Source organism: Cornus florida, unplaced genomic scaffold (genome assembly GCF_030987335.1).
Source record: "Cornus florida cultivar Cherokee Brave unplaced genomic scaffold, ASM3098733v1 CherokeeBrave_3.0.0_Hap2_Chr09, whole genome shotgun sequence".
Taxonomy (NCBI): domain Eukaryota; kingdom Viridiplantae; phylum Streptophyta; class Magnoliopsida; order Cornales; family Cornaceae; genus Cornus; species Cornus florida.
Window position 1 is genome coordinate 96,288,322 of NW_026775579.1, and position 18,310 is coordinate 96,306,631.

Here is an 18,310-nt window from a genome sequence, read left to right on the forward strand (position 1 = left end):
TTGCTCAGGGGGAGTATCGTCACACTATTTGTCACCTTAAAAAGGCCCTGTATGGATTGAAACAATCTCTTTGGAAACTTCTCTGAGGCGGCATTAGAATTTGATCTTAGCAGATGCAAGATCGATCATTCGGTATTTCACCTGCGCACTAAAGTTGGCTTCATTTTTCTTGTGGTGTATGTAGACGATATTGTGATCACAGGTGATGATTCTGAAGACATTGCTAAGTCGAAGTTGTTTCTGCAAAATCGATTCCACACTAAAGACTTGGGTAAACTTAGGTACTTCTTGGGTATTGAAGTTGCTAGATCCAAGGAGGGTGTAAGTTTATCTCAACGAAAATATGTGTTGGACTTGCTAAAAGAAACGGGTATGTTAGGTGGTCGTCTGGTTGATGCTCCTATGGATTCAAATACAAAACTTGTGTCTGATGAGGGTAATCTATTTAATGACCCGGGCAAATTTCGTCGCCTTGTTGGGAAATTAATTTATCTCACTATCACTCGACCTGATATTTCATATGCAGTTAGTGTTGTAAGTCAGTTCATGGGAGCTCCTAGAATGCCACATTGGATTGTTGTTCTTCGGATTATCCGATATCTCAAGCAATCTCCAGGTTTTGGGTTACTATACAAATCAAATGGTCATCTCAGGGTGAAAGGTTTTACAGATACCGACTCGGCTGGTTCTCCTTCAGATAGGAGATCTACTACAGGCTACTGTACATTTGTAGGAGGAAATCTTGTTACATGGAAAAGTAAAAAGCAAACAATGGTAACTCAATCTAGTGCTGAAGCTGAGTACAAGGCAATGGCCCATACCACTAGTGAGTTGACATAGATACAACATTTTCTAAAAGAAATTGGGTTGACAGTTAAAGCTCCTACTCCGTTGTTCTGTGATAATCAAACAGCTGTTCACATTGCATCAAATCCTGTATTTCATAAGGACCAAACATATTGAGGTTGATTGTCGCTTCATTCGAGAAAAAATATTAAGTGGGAGCATCTCTACTCCATTTGTGAAGTCTGAAGATCAACTAGTTGATATGTTTACCAAAGCACTGGGTCATAACCGGTTAAGGACTATCTTTTTCAAGCTGGGATTATTTGATATATATTCTCCAGCTTGAGGGGGAGTGTTAGAATGTTTATGTATATATATATTTATGTTGGGTCATTATGTAATTACTCATAGTAATTAGGATTATTGTGTAATTAAGTAACATTGTGTAATTAGGTTATAACTTTTTTCCTTTATATAAGCCTCATTTTGGCTTAAGGATAATATACAATATATAGAGATACAGAATTCTCTCTCTCTCTCTCTCTCTCTCTCTCTCTCATGAATTTGAACACCCACCATGGCAATAATATTCAAAATCCAGATTTCGCAATTACACATGCCTGATGATTGTGCCTTTATATGATGTACACATAGGATATATTAAAAACAGTAAACTGAGTTACAGAAGTGTAACTTACATACTCACAATCCCATATATGATTAAGCAGATAGTCATAGCGACCTCCAACAGCAAGCAATGATCCTTCCATAAGTGAACCGGGATTATTCTCCTTCCTTAAATATATCTGTGTCAAGAGAACGACAACTTGATCATAAACCAATTTTAGTTCTGATTCTATATCGTAAGCACTTATTAATATGATACGGAACCGTGTGGTGAGCACAAAGCCAACTATTCTTTCGCCTATTACCAAAGAATACTGTGTGCTTGCCACTTTATGCGGCATACGCCTACTTTTGAAGGGATATTCCTTCTGGGAACTTCTCTAAAGAAAGAAGGAAAAAAGAAAAAGATAAAAAAAAAAAAAAAAACCTACTGATGTGATATAGAGATATAAAATGAGAAATTATTCCTGGTTTACAAATATGTAATATGCCCAATGAATACCACAGATACAGGTTGTTGCAACATGTAATAGAAATTCGTATTTGGATATAAACTCTTGAATATGCTCCTACCTGCTTCCTCCATATAAAGGACAAACCTCTACCTGCACACCATCCTCTTAACTCAATAAACAATCTATTAGAGAAAAAAGAATCTCATTGTAATAGTTTCTCGAGAACACACAGGCACTTTTCTTCCGATAACTCGGGTGTCCGGGGCTTTGCCCCGACTAATCCACAGGACCTACACACAGGCACTTTTCTTGGTAGAGGAGTAACTTCTTTCTCTCCCAGGACAAAAGGTTTTACAATGAAAAAGTTTTTTTTTTATCCCAAGTACAATAGCCATGCATTTACTGTTCCTTTTCCTTGGCAAAACAAGTCTTGATCTTTCTCTGTATACTTTTTTGTTTTTTTGTTTTCCTTTTTCTCAGAATTTACTAAAATTAGATGTTAATTTTTTGAATATCTAGTTACAAATGACTTCATCTTTAGTCCACATGTTTATACAAGGTTGGCCGGCCTCATAAAGTTGATCTTCAATAATATATCACCACAAGCATGCTGCCTCTTTTAGTTTCTACTTCGCAAATAGAACCTTCAAACTAGTGCGTGTAATAACAATTTTAGTTTCTACTTCGCAAATAGAACCTACGCACCAGTGCCAATAAAAAATCTCCATCAGGCCCGAATCCAGATTTTTTGCTTGGAGGGCCCAAACTAGCTATCTAGAAAACATTTAAAATTAAAATGCGGCTAGCCAAGTGCACGAGGCTCCAGCCATTACAGGGTTTGGGGAGGGCAAGATGTATGCAGCCTTTCCTCCACATGTAGAGAGGTTGTTTCCTTGTCTCAAATTCGTGACCTCTAGGTCACAATGGAACTAACTTTACCATTACGCCAATACTTGCTCATAAGATAATATATTTACACGGTGTGGAATCTTATCCAAACTATGCAGTCTTGATAGACAAATTCCTTCTCGTTCTTAACGATTGCTCATGAATGACTCTGTCATCATGTAGAATTGAATTCAAAATACTGCTTCATCCTAGGATGGCTTTACTATATAATAGTGATGAGAAGGCTTTAAGTGATGAATTCAAGCATTCACCATCCTACTGACATCTGTATTAATATCAAAGTGAGAGGAATCAGATTGATTCATGTGATGTACCATAAAAATAGAAAGACAAACAAGTTCAGATACCTGAAAAAACAAACCCCTGTGATAATGCTCAGTTGGTGGCATAAGGGCATCTATGAAGACATGTTTATCAATTCTCCAAATTCTTAAATAGCTAAAGAGCTCTGACAATTCATCAAGTGCCTTGCGTGTAGGTTTATCTGCATTATCCCGAATCTACCAGATAAGATATATTTCCTTCACATGAATCCCATGAATGATCCAAAATAAATTATATATTGCGACATACCAGCAGGAAGTGCACCTCTCAGTCTAGGAAGGGCTTGATCTGCAACTCCGCAAAACCTTAGTCCTACAGTCTGCAACCTATTTACAGCAGCTTCCGGAAGATTAAGTTCCTGGAATATAATTCAAAGGGACAAAATAGTTCAACTTGAATCACAATAAAACAACAACACTCAACACACACATGCCTCCACTGAGGCTTGAACCCCTGACCTCCCTTTGGGAAGTAAGGGTCTGGTACCGCTAAGCCACTGGCCTGTTGGTAACAAAAGACGTCTTTCTCCTAAGAGTTACAAAAATATACAACATATAACTAATTGTGCTAAATAATCAGTGGCACAAAACAATCTTGGAACATCAGCAACCAGAAACATATTACCTGCAAGATAAAAAAACATATCTAGTGCTTTTATCATTGTGTGTGAGCCTCACGCTTATGATTTTTGCTTTGTTAGGGTTCTCTTTTTTTATAGTCTGTATGCTTTTGGCTATGGCTCTTGTTTTGCCAAGGATATGCCCTTGAGGATTTGTGTACTATATGGTTCGTATCTATAAATTTTTCCAACTAAACCAGGAACAAAAAATGACATAACTCCAGCTGCACAAGTTATTTCTCTGATATTATAACACACATAAATGTGCAGACAATCATGTACATAATTCAATTTCTGCAAACAATGAAGCCCCAAGGTTAAAACACACAAATGGTTCTTCTTCTTGATATATTTTGAGAGGATTAAACAGTGTTGTAGTATTGTTGTTAGTTATATTTTTGATGGATCATAGATTTTGTTCAATCAATGTGATCTCCTTACAAAATATTGGGTGTTGCACTTCTTATGGGGATTAATAGGAACACATGCTATAATTGATCAAGATTCAATATAAATACAACACCAAGAATGGAAAAGAGTTAGAACTGCAGATGTTAATGTGCCACCAAATAATACTTGTAATGCTTTATAAAATGTCTGCTAGTTTAATAATTTTTTTCAAACCTGTCGAAGTTGTCGTCTTATTACCACCCACTTTGATTTTCTTTCGGGGGATTGAGGACGCAAAGAGCCCAAAAGAGAGAGAAGCTTCATTTTTAAAATAGAAGCATTTGTAAGGTCACAGTTCACAAACTAAATATTAAGCATCTTTTGAAATGTTAATTAGTAACTACACCTCTGCGACTTTCTGTCTGTGATCTGCCTTGATTCCTATCCATGACCAAATTGCTTCCAATAGGTCCCCATGATTTAGATGAATATCACATGATTCTGAATGAAAAAAGTGAGTCACAACGTCCGTTGCAGCCTGCAAATGGAGCAACAGATGAGTTCGACTCACTACTGCAATATATATGTTCACCTTAGTTATGCAGTCAGAAAATTTATTGTGCACAAATAATTGACAAGATCAAACATACATATTGCGCCAAAAGATGAGACTGAAGGGACAATAAATTACACAATGTCTTCTCACCACCATCTTTTATTACTTTTGTTGCAACTAGAATGAGTGCAGTTGTCAACCAAGTATCATTATATAGGAATATATCTATATATATGTAAGAATAGTAAACTTCACTAGTAAACTGCCCGGGCTCTCAAATGTAAGAACGCAGGTCCAAATTTTGAGCGCAGTCACTTTGTGCAAATGATGAGGTTAGGTCTGTATCCAGTCCACTCCTCCTAGCATCCTAGATTAATGGGGATCACACTAGGTAATGACTCTCTTATCAGAAGAGTAATCACAGACGGTCGGGCTGCCAGCTGCCGTTACTTCCACATTTGCTGAGAAATGTTTCGTAGTACTGCAATATAACCAAGGAGGAATACTATTGTTTGCAAAATAGGATTTTGGGACAAAACGACCATCCTTGAAATCATTCAATTTCCATGATTGATGTGGAAACAAAGTTTGGAATGGCCTTCTCCAAGCACCCAATGGCTATTTTCTCAAATGTGGGATTAGCCATCCATTTGCTCAAATGAGTGAATAGGCATTCCATTTCCACGAGAACAAGGCAAAAAATATAGCTTGATTATATTGGCACCACTGCCAACAAAGACATGGTAGTTAGCATATACAACACAATTTAAATAAAATACTACAAATTGTTATTTGAATTAAAATTATACAAACAACTTCCAAAGGGAAATCTAGCTGGGATTTTTGCATAAAGCTTTATGAAACTTTCTAACTCCAAATATAAAACTACAACTACCACCAAGCCTTTTTCCCAATCCAATAACCTGCTATACATCAACTCAAGAAAAATATTCTACAAAATCTTCACACCTCCACCGACTCAAAAATACCAAACCCCATTGATGATTCTAAAATGCCTTTTATTCATATTGCTCCCAAAATAAGATTATGAAGATTAACTGGTCCTTCACAATATCCTTCAGGCAACAGCACAATCTCAAAAGGCAGTTCTTCAACCAGCTAACCCGTGTCACAAAGTGGTATCCAGTACCAACAAACATTAAGGTACATAATCTGAAGGAACACCTATTCCCTATTGATAGAGCACCACCCTTCCTCTGCTTACTTTAGGTGCCATAATTGGCCTCAAACTGTAAAACTGATCCTTCAACAGCTGGATCTAGGCCAGTGTCCACTTCTCACTCAACGTAGAACCCTCGTTCCTATGTAAGTTTACTACAAACCCAAGCTCAACAAGATTTTCCTGTTTTTCCTAGAAGTTCCCTAAAAGGCTGTAATCTCATCTCAAGTCTCAAGACATTCTTCTTGTTCTTTAAGTTCATATAATCCTGACCAGAGCAAATCTTTCCAGCCATGTGGATACTGGCAGGAAATGCATCCACATGATGAGGGTGATAAACTTTGTCAGGCTTAGTCTCAGCACTACAAAAGTAGGATCTGGGGCAATGTTAAGAAGAAAATGCCATGCAAGTAGCAAAAACAACACATTGGAGTAAGCTTGACTCGATCACGTAATTACTCTAAACAACACCAATAAATTCCAAAATAATTATATCAAAATAAAAATATTAGCAAAGAAATAACAAGTATAGAAACAAATGAAAGAAATATAGATGCAGTCTGATGAGCATCTAAGCTTGAGAAGTAGATCTTTAAAATTCAGAAAACTAATTGATGTTAACAACACCTATTATTATAGAGTTCATCAAATCAAGAAACCTGGCTAATGATTACACAAAGAGTAATCAACCATCCAAGAGAGGACATGGTAATACCAACTGCACTACCTAACATCCATAAAACACTAGACGTCATGTGATTCCATCCAACATCCATCAAAAAACCAAAGTAACAGTGCGTATTTTATTATCAAAAGTTCTTGCAGATAGAATTGCAAACAAAATGTGACCAAACATATAGTATGATGCAGCCTTTGGCAAAGTATTTTATAAAACCAGAAGTCTAACTAATAATTGTGTACGCATCTACCAAGGGTCCAAGAGAGAGGGAGAGTAAAGATGCAGATAAAAAAAATAAAAATAAAAAGAATACCTTGATGACCTCTGCCTCTGTCAGTGCTGGTGCACCTCCAATAATATCAAAATCTCCCTATAGACAAGAATTATATTGTTAAGAGGCCTTCTATACACATCAAGAGTGTCTATCAAGCTTACAAAAAACAATTGTCTTTTTATTCAATCTTTACTTATCAAAAAAAGAAGAAGAAGAAACCATTGACTCAGTTGAGAGATCAAGGAACAGAATATTAAAAAGTAACATGAGATGTAAACCTGAAGGTAACGATTTGGTGGTGAATGACCAATTGCTTTCCGATAAACGTATGATATTTCAAACCGTTTGAAGGATGATTTCTGCCCATAATGAGTAAATTTTGATAAGTATGAAAACTCCAATAAATCCTAACACTACTTAATATGTTTAGAATCACTAACAGGGCTGGGATATCAAGATATAAATACAGAAGCAGCTCCACTGAATGCCCATAATTTTGAAAAAAAAAAAAAGCCTATAAAAGAGGGCAACCTAGGAACTATACTTGATTTTTTAATGCAATAATAAATAGAAGAAATCTCTCTTAGTTAAGTGAATGAAAAATACTCTTGTAGTAAAAACTCAATGTGCTGAAAACTGATAATTTTTCTTTGCAAGGGAAATACATGCATGATTAGAAATGAAATATTGATTGCAGAAATATAATAAAAAGTTGCAATGTATAACAAAGAATGAAAATGCACGCCTCTACCAAACTGGAACTACATACATTTAGTGAAAAATACACTTCAACTCAATTGTTGAGTTAATTCCAAACGTCTTGGAGCTGCAACAGCCCATTGTGGGTTCGTAGTGTGGATGTGTATGAAGGAAGAGCTACTTGCAATATGATGTGTCCAAGGTAAACTAACTTGGGCGGAAACTTCCGCAAGAAAACTTCAAGGAAAAGAGTGGGGCGGTAATAAAGATGTATTATCCCTCAAGTTTGAGTTAATTTCTGAAAGAGTGACAATTGTGTAATGAGAGTGAACGTGAAGTATTTTCCAGAAATGAGGTATCCTAATTGTGATTGGCTTGGTAGGTGTTTTATGTCAAATGCCAGGTAAAGATAGTTCCCTTGCAGCTGTCAAAAGTTACCACATGGTCTCTCAAGCTCCATACAATACTGTCTCTAACACCCCCCCCCCCCCCCCCCCCCCCCTTTCCCCTTTCAAGCGTTCTGGGCCCCGGAAAAAAAGAAAGAAACCCGAAATCAGAGAAATTGGGCCATGTTTCCCGAGAGAGGCCGCCTTCTCTCAGCAAGTCATAATCAGAATCACCTCAAAATTGGCTCATTTAAAGCATCACTCAAACTTGTTTATTAAGTAAACAAGGCAAGCTCGAGGGTCGGTTTTTGAGCTCATTTAGTAAACAAGCCGACCCCGAACATTGTTAAGCTTAACTCAGGTAGACTCATGAACACTAGGCTAGTGTAGGCTCATATGTGTTCACGAACATAGGCTTGTGTAGGCTTATATAGCTTCACAAACGTAGACTATGAGCATATGTTTATGAACATAAGCTTCCTGAATGAGTCAAAGCGATCTTAAATAGAGCTCAAACTGAGCCTGAACATGATATCAACGTTGGCCTTTTTTTATTAAACAACCGAGCCCGAACTTTTCAAAAAAAATGACGAGCCGAGCTTGAACTCAGCTTTTATATCTGGTCACGATCCCGAGTTGAACCCACAAACAAACAAGCCAAGCCCTAGATACTAAAGCTCGGCTCGGTTCATTCGCAGCCCTAGTTTGAATCATGTTATGTTTATCTATAGAGAGGAGCTGCTCATGGCAAGACTTATTAGCAGAAAGATGGTCCTTGCAAGATTGATCACTCATAGGTGTTTGGATTTAGTGTATTTTAGTTGGCAAATTGTGTCAAAAACCAAAAGTTTGATCGAGTTGTAATTTCTTTACTATGATCCGTGATTGTGTGAGTTTCACTTCGGGAGAATATCAAGATACTGTTGGTTGAGGATTGCCTGAGTTTGATGAAGATCGATCGAAGATAGCAGGCAGTTAAGATTTTGATATCAAAAACTCAGAAGGAATCTAATTATACACACTTTAGGTTAAGGTAAATTTTGCCACCCAACAAAAAAAAGGAAACAAATTCCAACAGGCGGTGAAATAGCAGGACTTTTAGTGAGAAAGAAACAATATATAAGAAAAAAACTTGGGCTCCCAACACCCAAAAATACATAGCATAGGCATGGCAACTAGCCAAAGGAAAAACAACAAAAGAAAAATGGCAAGCCACAATATAAGAAGTGTGGCTCAAATAAATTTTAAAAAGAAAATCAATTTTTTCATCAGAAGAAGCAAGATACAGGCTAAGAAAATTGGCTAGATAATGTCATAAATTTGATCGATAATGGGATAAAAAAAAATTAATGTTAAATACCTGGTTTGCAATAACCCAATTAACAAAGGGAGAGCGCAGCTCACGGCAAAGCTCAATCTTGTCTCCACTGCGGGTCAAAAGTTTAACGGTATTCCTTCACACAATAAACCAAAGCGGCCAGCTCAAGCACGTATCAAGAAACATTTTGGGTATTAAATCTACTCAAAAAATGACAAGAAGAAGTTTGATTAGGAGCAAAACCTATTGAGCTCTGGACAATTACCCAGCAGTCGCAAGGGTATTATTTCCAAACGCTTTGCACAATGTTGTCTGAACACTTCTGTTGTGAACTCCACAACCAGATCACGGGCTTCAGTCTCTGAATCTGTGTACTGGATAGACGAAGTATCGTTTCTGAGCAACCTCAATCTTTCAACATGCTCATGGTGGTCTTTGGTGCTTGATAACTCCTCATCAAAGATAGCATTCACAACTTTATCATAAATACTGGTGTCTTCTGAAGTATGCATTGTTCGTAGTATACCTGCACATATATGAGTAACAGTTTGCTCAAGCTAACTAATCAATGGTCTAGATCAAGAAGTCAAAGTCCAGCTTCTAGAACAGTGAACTTAACACTAGCTAATCTCAGTCAAACAAATAATTTCACAGCCACACAAATTTGGATAGGCAAGCAAAAAGAGAAGGTTTTGAATATCCCACATTAGGCTCTGTACTATTTAATGGGATAAGGTTATCTTAATGATTTTCCCCTCCAAAATTTAACAGGCCTATCTGACTACGAAGAAGAAAAAATTTGTCTGTTGAACCCCAAATTACCAGAGAACGAAAGATTCAAAGCCATCCCGGCTGTTAGCCAAGGCCATATCAATTGAAGTGGACTCTGAACAACTAGCCGTACCTTATAACCTCACACAGAATCTTCAGTTCCATACATCAAACTAAACACCCACATGTATCAGATCCACCGTCAAAATTTCAAATAAATCATTTAGACTGAACCTGAACATACATATAACCAAAAGGCCAAAAGAACAAGAGAACAAATAAAGAAATAACTAGACCCTGAAAATGACAGAAAAGAGAAGGTTAAATAATGAATATTGCAAACAATTGCACTTGTGACAAATGAAATTGAAGAATCATAAAAAACAAGGGAATCAGTAGTTACAATCAAGATTTTGATTATCTAGGCCTAAGGAGGATTCTAACTAAAAGTGGAAAATGCATGCCTACACTGGTTCCTAGCCATGTGAAAATGAGCGAGAAATGGAATACAAGACATCTTTTCACCGCTACTCTTCACTAAAGGGAAGCCATAAGCTCAAAAATGAACCAAATCAACGAAGTTAACATCAGTATACAGAATTGAGGATTGCACAACTTGCACCATTTCTCACAGAGGAAAGGCACCTAAATTGATACAACAAATATTCTTGGATCAATTTTGCAAGAAAACTGAATATGAACTAGATAGATCACAAGGCATTCAGACGAGACACGCCCTTAAGGACAAACAACATGAAATGATAATTTCAAGTTTAAACCCACTATAACAAACAATCGACTAAAAGGAGGCAGTGAGGGCTACCCGCACCTCCACTTTCTTTCTGTCTAACCATTAGTAGCGAGGCAAAGGCATAACAAGTTGAAGGACTAACTGTATATAACTGTTGGCTAAAATTAACTCTGCTTTAAGATTTGAGCCTCAATAGGGCAGAACCTTACTTTGAAACATAAGATTGAGCATCAATTAAGTTTGAGGTAATCGACTTAAAGGGGAAAAAAACATCTGTGCTTGCCACACTTAGTTACAGAAGTAGGCTGCAATTTCTTTCTAAATAAATTATCACAATGAACAACTATATCTCATATATTATACGGCAACACAATATAAAGACAAGTATGTATGTGTCAAATAAGTATGTGTTGTTTAAGCATTGCATATCTCCATACTTAACTTTAAAAATAGAAAACACAATAGATCTCAGGTTGCACGAATTAGAAAACAAATATAACACAGCAAAGATTTTAGCCACCCACCACGGACAGGCTGAATTTAAAAATATGCCAAAAAAAATCACCAAAAAGAAGGCCAAGGGAACAATAAGCGAGAATAGAAATTAATGCCCCATGAGACTTTTCAATTCTATTTTAATTAGCATATTAGGTGGACATAATATTCACACAAAGGCACAGATGATTAGCTACATATCAACCATGATAACTATAAGAAATGAAAGATACAAAATAACATCACAACAGCATCATCTTCATCTTGTAATGATTATAAACAATATGTTGTAATAATAGATTCTTGCAAAAATATAGGAACTCCTTGAATAAAAACATACAGGAAATTTGGCAAGAAAATATATCAAATGTCAAAAAGGATAAAAATATATTCTAAAAGATGTTGCAGGATGTGAACTATGAACTATCTATTGATGGATAAAGACGTGGAGCATACATCGTCAACATTTTCAAAATTACATGCCCAACAACATTGTTTATAATTGTTTCAATTGCAAATATATTTCAAGTACATGACACAGTGTACACTAAGTTGTTTCAAAAACCTAGCTGACATATGAAACATAAAGGTTAATGCAGGTTCAATAATGATTCCAGCAGTGGCACTGGTTCCAATTTTTGATCATTTGTGGCACTAAATTCTCGAACTTTAGCAGTGCTTTTCTTCAGCTTTTTTTTTTTCTTTTCCTTTTGAAACAACTATTGAGAAACTTTACATGAGAGATTAGGAATATGATGTGGTTAATTGGAAAGAAATCATTCTCTACTATAATCAAAGGATTGACATATGACAGCATTAAGAAAGCTTTTTATATGGTAAAACATCAGTGAAATATGGAGTTTCGAGGTTCACAAAATCAAAGAAGGGGTGAACGTTTGAGGTACAAGTAGGCATGGGAGGAAAAAAAAATTGGACTCTTCTAAGGCTGTCAACAGTGCCTGTGAGCAGTAACAAAGGGCAGGATTGAGGCGTAGACGAACAGACTTTCGGGCACGGGCACTCTGGGCTTTGAATAGTTCCATGAGCAGTAATAAGGGCAGATTTATTTCATTTTTAGGCATTAGGCTGTTAAGATAGAACTCTTGAAAGATGAAAGGATTAACTTAGTCATATAAGATTTTGAATATAGAAAAAGGGGCTGTAAAAGTTTGGCAAGGGGTTATAAAGCCAAATGAACAGCAAAAGTATAGAGAAGAAGTAGAAAAGACTGCTAGACTCCCACCTAGGTTCCTATAAGCATCAAAGGCTTCACAGCTAATTTTTTAATTGCTTGACACAATCCATAAATAACATATTTGTTGGAAAATTTCTTTAAAGCCACAAATGAACTTCTGGGTTCTCCTAGTATAGAAGAACATACTGATACATAAAATACAAACAAAGATACATCTTATTACTTACTATCTAACATTTCATATTCCATCCGTGGAGGAAAAGCATGTTGGAGAAGTTCTGTGGCCGATGGACGATCAGATGGACTTTGGGACATCAAGCGCTGTAGTAAGGATGCCTGTTCTGAAAATTCCTTAACCCAATCAGAAGGAAGTTCTCGCTTTTGTTTAAGTTCAGAAAGAACTATGTGTCTCTCCATTTGGGTACTGAAGGGATGCCATAGCTCAAAGAACACAACTCCCAAGCTGTACATGTCAGCCTGTCATCCAAGATGATGCAACAATGAAGCAGATCAGGTAGAAGCCATACTGGCTGGAGTAAGGACAGCCAAAAGAAGGATATATCAATTTACCTTTTCATCGATTTTTGGCCACCCTTGCTCAATTTCTGGTGCAGTATAAAAATATGTACCAACTTGGCCAGTACCATCAACTGAAACTCCAGCAGCTTCTGCAGGATCAGGATCCTGGTCCAGTTGCTCAAGCTTCAAGAACTTGGCTGAAACATAACAGAGGAGAGAAAATAAGCACACATAAGTCTGATACTTTGTATGCCTTTTATATGTCTTGCTTATTCAGCCTCATCTAATATGCATAAACGTGCACCACCCGAATGCTCTAATTTTGGTCGACCCATTCCCCTAGAGTTACCCAAATGCGGAGCATGCTAGTGCCACTCTTCCTAATTGGTGCAACTAATGGTCTCTTTTGCACATTTCCAAGCCATCTCAATCGATTTTCTTTCACTTTATCTCCAAACAGATGCCATTTCAACCATCAAACCAATGTATTCATCTCTAAATCTATCCTTTATTTATCTTGCCACACACCCATTTCAACATTTGAATATGCAGTCACTGAGTGCAAAAGAAACACAAAATATTTTTTTTGAAAAAAAGAGTTATTTCTTGAAAGAATCTAATAAATAATTACACATTAAATTAGAAACTTCAATTCAGAAACTGAGAATTTCTAAGAGAAATAGGATGTGTCTGTGTTGGACTCGTAGATGGCTCTAATTATCCATAAAATTCTCCAGCAGTTACCGAAATATATTTTATAATGTAGGAAATTAAGATCGGAGTATGAATTTATAAGATTTATGTAGTAAGGTAATTGCAATTTATTGAACACAGAGTACCTCAGAATACATTTTTAAGAGAGGTTGATCAATTTAGATCATGTAAATAGACACACATCAACAGCGATTTGTCTCAACAAAGTCACTTTCAAATGTGTCAGTTCACCAACTATCCTGTATTTGTAGTCAGGCTCATAAATTTCTTTTCAAAATAAATATCAGTGGGAAAACCCCCTCTCTTTTTCCTGAAAGTGGTGGTAGGTCAAGTGATTAGATGGTGGTTGGTGCATTTCATTAGAGGTCCTGTAGAGAATCTGGTACGGATTTCAGATTGGTGATGGATTTGATAGACGGGTGACAAAATAGTTCCATGTGGCAGTTATGGTCGGTAATAATGTAGTTTCTATGTGGCGGTTGCCTGATTTGGATGGTGGGGATATTGTAGTGTTGTCTTTATCAAATTAAAAAGATTGCATCATACCAAGACCAAAATCTCCAATCTTGATATCATTCCGAGCACCAAAGAAGATGTTATTAGGGGTCAAGTCACGATGGATGATTCCCTGTCCATGTATGTGTACCAAGCCTTCTACAATTTGGCGAAACAAATGCCAGGCTAATTCCTTGTCAAAATGACTGTATGAATCAAACATCTGCCGAAGAGTCCTTCAAAATCACGAGTCAAAATATTAATCAGTAACAATAAAATTAAATGCTAAGAGAGAGATAACTATGTAATTAAAAAATTACTGAAATAAATTTGGGGAGAATAATATAATAATATGAACAGTTACCTTATAAAATATGATAAGAGAATTTAAAAAGTGAGTTACTTAAGGAAAGGAAATGGAAGTTTTACCTTGGGCAATATTCCATTTGAATGTACAGATAAGTTGATTCAATCTTATTCTCTTGGCCAGTAATATCTGCAGAACTTGCACCCTTGTAACTGAAATTGGAACTTGCTGCAGTCCACGATCCCCATGTGGTATCACCATAGCAACCAGCAACTCCTGCTTCAAACCATGCCTGAAATTATTTTTGAGAATAAAAAATTAGAGCAATTTAGCCCAAACATCATGATTAGTCGAATTTTCTAAAATTTCAAATAATAATTTTCCAGAGTAGATTTTTGCCAAAAGTTAAACTTTATGTCAAATGAGATACAACTTAAAGCAATTAGGAATTGCAACAACAGTTCATATTCTCCATGGACATACAGCAAGGTAAACTATTATGATGATCACAAAGCAAAGTAAAGGAGATTTGATAGACTGTAGAAAATGTAATGGAAAGACAAAACAATTTTTAAAGCTCATACCTGATAGTAACGCACAACATGTTGGTGCTGCAACCGTGAAAGTGTGGCTACTTCCCTACGAACCACGTAATATTGGATGCGTTAACGAATGTAAAAGATGATAACCAATAATAAGAACAATAAAAGAATAATGATGAGCACACTTTGTGAATCCAAATAATAATAATAAAAAATAAATATGCCATGTACAGAACAAATGCTGATGGTGACCCAATTTACTATAAAATGTCTCAAAATTTAAGAAAGTAAAAACTAATGAGAGCGTCAATCTTCAAAACTCTAATATAGACGGGATGCATGGAGCTAACAAAAGAAAGTGTAACAATAAAAAATAAGTTCAGTTTTAAGCAGCTAAATTGTCTCTTAAAAGTTAGTAGTCAACGCAAAATATCCAGTTAGGAAGCTTCTCCTTTGCACCCTTATAAGCATCAAGGCCCAGTTGGGTCAGTTGGATTTTCCACACATGGGTAATGAGTGCCACCTATTTTCTCCCCGTCTAGCTCCTTCATGTTGTATAAGTGGTTACTTTTGACCAGCCATAAAAAGTCAAACCCCTAGGATAACCAAAGATGACCTCCCGTCCAACTTAGTATATTGTAAAAGAATCATGTGAAACACATCCAAATTATCAACATCCGCTTCTACAGTTAATGGCTTCCAAGGAATAACATAATGGATGGGAGTCAAAGGATCCCATGGTGTCATTGGAGCAAATGGACCTTGAGAGAGCTTGTCATCCATATTCTCTGAAGAAAGAGGAGGAAGGTGTTTTTATAGATACATCTGACAAGGAGGAAGGCTCCAACCGAGTCCTCCTGCTGGCCATTGAGGAGACCTTTGGCTAGCATCACCAAGAACCAAGTAAGCAAACAGTGGAAGACACATGCCAGCCAGGAATAGTTTCCCAATCATGACTTCTTTCCCAAAGTAGTCCTATTCAACATGAAATATAATAATAATAAAGATTTACTGAAAAGGTTGAGATAATAAATAAAAAATTATATGGCTAATAATATCATTGTGAAAACATATTTTGCAACAAAAACCTCTTCCTATGGAGACAATTCATCAGTATCACACTTACCAAATATACAATCTCATATAGGGAACTGAAACCCATCAAGAGATAGGACATAATCCAATAAACAAGAGCATTTTGCCCCCAATCCAATGATTAAGAACCATTCTTCAGCATTAAAATTCAAATTGAAGTCCATAACAGAAAAGCAAACTACCAATATGAACAATCTATAATACTGACATGACAGATCACAAGATGAAAAACCTTTTAGAAAGGCATTCTTGATTTTCAAATTAAATTTTAACCATCTAAATGTTAAAATTAAAATCTTACGAAATCCTAGAATAGTTGAAACACAAGTTTCCATGTTAAAAATAAAATTATGAGCGACAGTCTTTTTCTGCAGATTATTATAATAAAGTATCAATAACTGGACCATTCGCACTATGTATGAGTTGCAAAGCTAGTCTGTACAACTATTGTTATACAAAAAGGACAAATCTTATGCATGCACACAATGAGATGTAAAACTGCAACCTAGAAACTAAGGAAAGTAACCACGACAATATTTGCTAGAACTTATCAATAAATTTTATTTCTTTACAAAACTTATGACTGATAAGAAACAAGAAATTTAATTTAAAATATTAAATTTCAATATCCAAGTAAACCGAAAGGGAGAAGCAGGAAAAATCGAGAGGGAATCAACAAACACTAAACTGACAAAGAAAATCCAATATGAACAATAACTCATACATCAAAGCTTGAAGGCCATTTTTTTCAATTAGGAAATGACGTCTGCACTCCCATTTTGGTACTTTAACACTACACTTCCATTTTTTTTTTAAAAGACACAGATGTCCTTCAAAAACACTCTCATACTCCACAGTTATCCTAAAAAGCACTTTTGCAGTCCATTTTTAAGGGGCATTTGTGTCATTCCAGTTATTAAAAATATTAAGTGAAATAGAAAATTACAAAAAACGAAGTGCCAAAACCACATATCTTTCCATTTGCAAAGCAAAGTTTTTTTATAATTTATTTTATTATCATTTTAAATTAAGTGTGTAAAAAACAGGTTCAATGGCTTTTTTGACATTTTGCTTCAATTTTTAGCCAAATACAAGAAAATGCCAGCATAGAGACTGAAAAATATCCAGTATTGCTAAGTTGGATCCAGGATTGGGATGAGGTTATTAAAATGACTTTAACAAGTTAAATATAGTAAGTGAAACGGCATGTAATAGAAAAAATTGGAGAGAGAATTCATGTGGCCGACTCCATGCATGTGGAATTAAGGCAAGGATGATGATGAATAGGTTGGATCCAGGTTAAAGGGGATTTATTAGAACGATTTTTCCAAATACACATCAAACCCATATTATATACATGGTCAACGTTCAGGTTCGATACATTTTGACCCAACAAGTTATGGACCAAACTTGACCCCACCACTTCAGGATTAATGTGAAACAAGAAAAAGGCAAGGCGTCAAATAAAAGACATCAGATCCAACTGAGATGATTTATCAATTACCAGAGATCACTAATTTTCCAGCTTTCTTGTAAAGCTTTTGATCCAACCATTTAATTACAACTTGAAACCAACTTTAAGCCATAGCCTACTCCCTTAAATCAAGTTGTAATTAGAAAATAAAGTTGGGACTTGAATGGTTTGGGCCACATCAGCATAATGCCTTTCAATAAATTTGGATTTTGCAATTATTTCTGCAAAATACTACTGGATAAGCAATTTATTAATAAAACAATAAATGACCATCAAAACCAAAAAAGAAATATGTTAATAGAATTAGAGCTTAAAAATCTAACATACGATAATAATGTTCTACACCAAGCAGACTTACTACCTCAATATTCGGTCAGGTGGACTTTTGTCCTTCAAACGAATCTTCTTCACAGCATAATGCCTTCCATCTAACTTATTCTTGCACAGTACTACGTGACCAAATCCACCATGACCTGTCAGCATGTATCAAAAACTTGAGCATTAACACACACATGCACATAAAAACTAAAAAAGAAAGTAAGAGCCCACTAAGTTTTACCAGCAAAACAGAATGTTGCACCCCCAAATAGGAAGCCATCTTACACTGAAAAGGAAATAACACACACATCCCTAAGTAGTATGGAGACTTCTAAGGAGATAGAAAGAGAAGGAAAGAAATGAATGGAATTTTACTACTTGCAAGTTCACTGAGAAAAAATAAATCGGATTATCATCACCAATAGAAGTTAA

General features: G+C 36.0%; 1 protein-coding gene and 1 non-coding gene across 8 annotated transcripts in view; one reads left to right on the forward strand and one right to left on the reverse strand.

Moving 5' to 3' along the window:
* LOC132275430 (eIF-2-alpha kinase GCN2) overlaps nucleotides 1–18,310 on the reverse strand; it is a 38,653-nt gene that overhangs the window by 12,812 nt on the left and 7,531 nt on the right. For 6 of the 7 annotated variants that reach the window (XM_059776923.1, XM_059776922.1, XM_059776921.1 and 3 more), the window contains exons 11-25: nucleotides 17,922–18,033; nucleotides 15,034–15,088; nucleotides 14,572–14,741; nucleotides 14,194–14,378; nucleotides 12,985–13,130; nucleotides 12,642–12,891; nucleotides 9,446–9,728; nucleotides 9,245–9,338; nucleotides 7,078–7,158; nucleotides 6,839–6,895; nucleotides 4,517–4,648; nucleotides 4,345–4,428; nucleotides 3,351–3,459; nucleotides 3,125–3,261; nucleotides 1,485–1,592 (exon numbers count right to left, since the gene is read on the reverse strand). In XM_059776923.1, the coding sequence (XP_059632906.1) occupies nucleotides 1,485–1,592; nucleotides 3,125–3,261; nucleotides 3,351–3,459; nucleotides 4,345–4,428; nucleotides 4,517–4,648; nucleotides 6,839–6,895; nucleotides 7,078–7,158; nucleotides 9,245–9,338; nucleotides 9,446–9,728; nucleotides 12,642–12,891; nucleotides 12,985–13,130; nucleotides 14,194–14,378; nucleotides 14,572–14,741; nucleotides 15,034–15,088; nucleotides 17,922–18,033 (2,003 nt within the window). The remainder of the gene's footprint in view (nucleotides 1–1,484; nucleotides 1,593–3,124; nucleotides 3,262–3,350; nucleotides 3,460–4,344; nucleotides 4,429–4,516; nucleotides 4,649–6,838; nucleotides 6,896–7,077; nucleotides 7,159–9,244; nucleotides 9,339–9,445; nucleotides 9,729–12,641; nucleotides 12,892–12,984; nucleotides 13,131–14,193; nucleotides 14,379–14,571; nucleotides 14,742–15,033; nucleotides 15,089–17,921; nucleotides 18,034–18,310) is intronic. The other variant, XM_059776920.1, reaches the window with a different exon arrangement.
* LOC132275504 (U5 spliceosomal RNA) lies at nucleotides 1,675–1,791 on the forward strand. Its single transcript, XR_009470644.1, has one exon. It is a non-coding gene; the product is annotated as a U5 spliceosomal RNA (small nuclear RNA).